General features: G+C 29.1%; 1 protein-coding gene across 1 annotated transcript in view; it reads left to right on the top strand.

The window, feature by feature from the left end:
• LOC112596195 overlaps positions 1-2,424 on the top strand; it is a 6,349-nt gene extending 3,925 nt beyond the window's left edge. The window contains exons 4-7 of the mRNA XM_025341685.1: positions 101-406; positions 547-787; positions 1,021-2,012; positions 2,137-2,424. Coding sequence (XP_025197470.1) covers positions 101-406; positions 547-787; positions 1,021-2,012; positions 2,137-2,424 — 1,827 coding nt within the window. The remainder of the gene's footprint in view (positions 1-100; positions 407-546; positions 788-1,020; positions 2,013-2,136) is intronic.
• Positions 2,425-2,513: the final 89 nt, after the last annotated feature.

The following is a 2,513-nucleotide window of genomic DNA, read 5'->3' as shown; positions in this document are numbered from 1 at the left end:
AAAATAATAATAATAATTACAAATATTTGCTTATATAAAAGAAAAAAGTATATTTGGAGATAATAATCTTTAGTATGAACCTATATATTTATATGATTAGGAAGGTTTATTGGCTTCTATTAAAATACATTCAAATCATGGACATACACTACAGACTGCCGAGACATTAAGATTTTTACCAGCTGACAATAATCTGAAGAGTACATTTATTGAATATTTTAATAATGGTTTGGGAATTATTGAATCATCTAAGTACCATGAAAATGTATTGTCCTTGAAACATGGTTTTAAGCAACAGGATTATGCCAATGGTTCACTGAATCCAACATATAGATGTGTACAAAATTGGTATGAAACATGGCGGCTCAATAATCTAGGTCCACGTAGTGGTTCTGGATTAATTGAAGTAAATATTTATTCTATTATATTTTCAACAATAATTAATATGTATTACAGTCAATGTATTGACATTTACATTGCTAATATACTATAATAGGTACCTAGATTAATAAATAAATATTAATTATATAATGTGTTATTATGTAGAAACTGATAGAAAAAAAAGTGTTATATGAAAAAGATGATATTATTGTTAATTTTAAACAAAATCCATTTGCTGTTGTTATACTGACTCCTATGATGAAAAGAGCACATCTACTAAAAACATCAAGTGATATTGTCTTTGTGGATAGTACATCAGCATGTGATCCAGAAAATCATACCATAACATTTGTATTAGCACCTTGTGCTGCAGGAGCTGTACCATTAGGCATTATAATCACTCAGGGTAATTATTAATTTAACTTCACATTGCATACACAAATGCAGTTTAAAATAAATTTAATAGTTATTGAAAAGGTAGTTAAATGAAATTTGTTAAAACATGCATATTATATGATATTGAAACAAATCAATTTCAATGTTTAAATAAATTGTAGAACAATTTATAATGATGAAATGTTTAATTTAATTCATTTTTAAACGCATTTTTTAGTATACAATATTAATTGTTTTTCATAGGTCAAAGTTATGATGCATATAATAACGGATTCAGTTTATTGAAAGAAGCTCTTCCGGAAAATAAAAGTTTTGGTTCTTGTGGATATCCTAAAATTTTTATGACTGATAATTCTTCTGCTGAAATTAAGGCTCTTCATAATAATTGGCCAAACAGTAGACATTTATTGTGCATATTTCATGTGCTTCAAGCAATTTGGCGTTGGTTATGGGAAGCAAAAAATAATATACCAAAAGAAAGCAGACAAATTTTGATGAAGAAATTCCAAATTACTTTATATGCTAATACTATTGAAAAAGCAGAACAAGCATATCTAGACACAAAAAATCCCAACTATGCAAATTGGAATAAATATATTAGCACATACTGGGAATTTCGATCAAAATGGTGTCTTGCGTGGAGGGATGCAACTGTCAATGGTCATCAAACAAATAACTTTTCTGAAATAACTGTTAGGATTTTCAAGGATATAGTTTTATCGAGAGTTAAGGCATATAATGCAATTGCATTAATTGATTTTGCTTGTACAGTTTTGGAAGAATATTACTGTCGCAGATTCAGAGAATTTGCAAACTCCAGAAATTGTAAAGCTAGACTTTTTCTTCAGTCACAATCAAAAAAAGCCAGTACAATTAAACCAGAAAATGTAATCCAAATTTCAGATATTGAATATAAAGTTGTAACTTCTGATGATAAGACTTATGACATAAATACAAGTGTAGGAATTTGCTCATGTGATAAGGGACAATTTGGATCATTTTGTGCTCACCAATGTGCTGTTTATTCATATTATGATGTTGTATCGAAAAATTTTCCTCCAGTCACACCAGAAGATAAACATACCATTTCGGTTCTTGCCCAAGGTGATAAATCTCTACCAATTTCATTCTTTGAATCTTTTTTACCAAATTCTTCTTCTGCACATTCCATTTCTAATAACTATACAGAGTCGAATATTGAAATCCAATCTGAAACTGTGAAAGAACTATTACCAGTAATAAAAAAAATGTGATGTACCAGAAACATCACAAACAGATGAAAGTGTATCAATGAAAAATATTATTTCTTTAATGACAAATTTAGATGAGAAATATAATTCTTCTACGTCAGGTCTAAAGATGATTGAATGTCGTTTAAAAAAAATTACATCAGAAGGAATGTGGGAATCATTTTTACACACTGCTGGAGGGGCATCTGTACCACTTCGTAGAAGATCTGGAACTACAATTAAAGTTCAACCTACCACAATTGCTAGGCGTTCATTAACATTAACAAGAGGTAGTAAACGTTTTCCAGTTGGGCGGCCAGCAAAACAGGAAAAATTAATAAATAAAAGAAAAAGAAATCTAGGACACAATATTAAAAATAACCTCCCAAATGCAAAGTCACATGGACGTGGACATTAACCCTACACTGCACGATTTTTTTTTCCTTCAAAAAAAAAAAAATGAGTTTTGTGTATACTTCACTAAACTAGGAAAAATAAAAAAAAAAA

The sequence above is a fragment of the Melanaphis sacchari genome, unplaced genomic scaffold, assembly GCF_002803265.2.
Source record: "Melanaphis sacchari strain LSU unplaced genomic scaffold, SCAv2.0 Contig309_pilon_pilon, whole genome shotgun sequence".
NCBI classification, from domain to species: Eukaryota; Metazoa; Arthropoda; class Insecta; order Hemiptera; family Aphididae; genus Melanaphis; species Melanaphis sacchari.
This window is presented reverse-complemented; position numbering and strand designations above follow the sequence as displayed.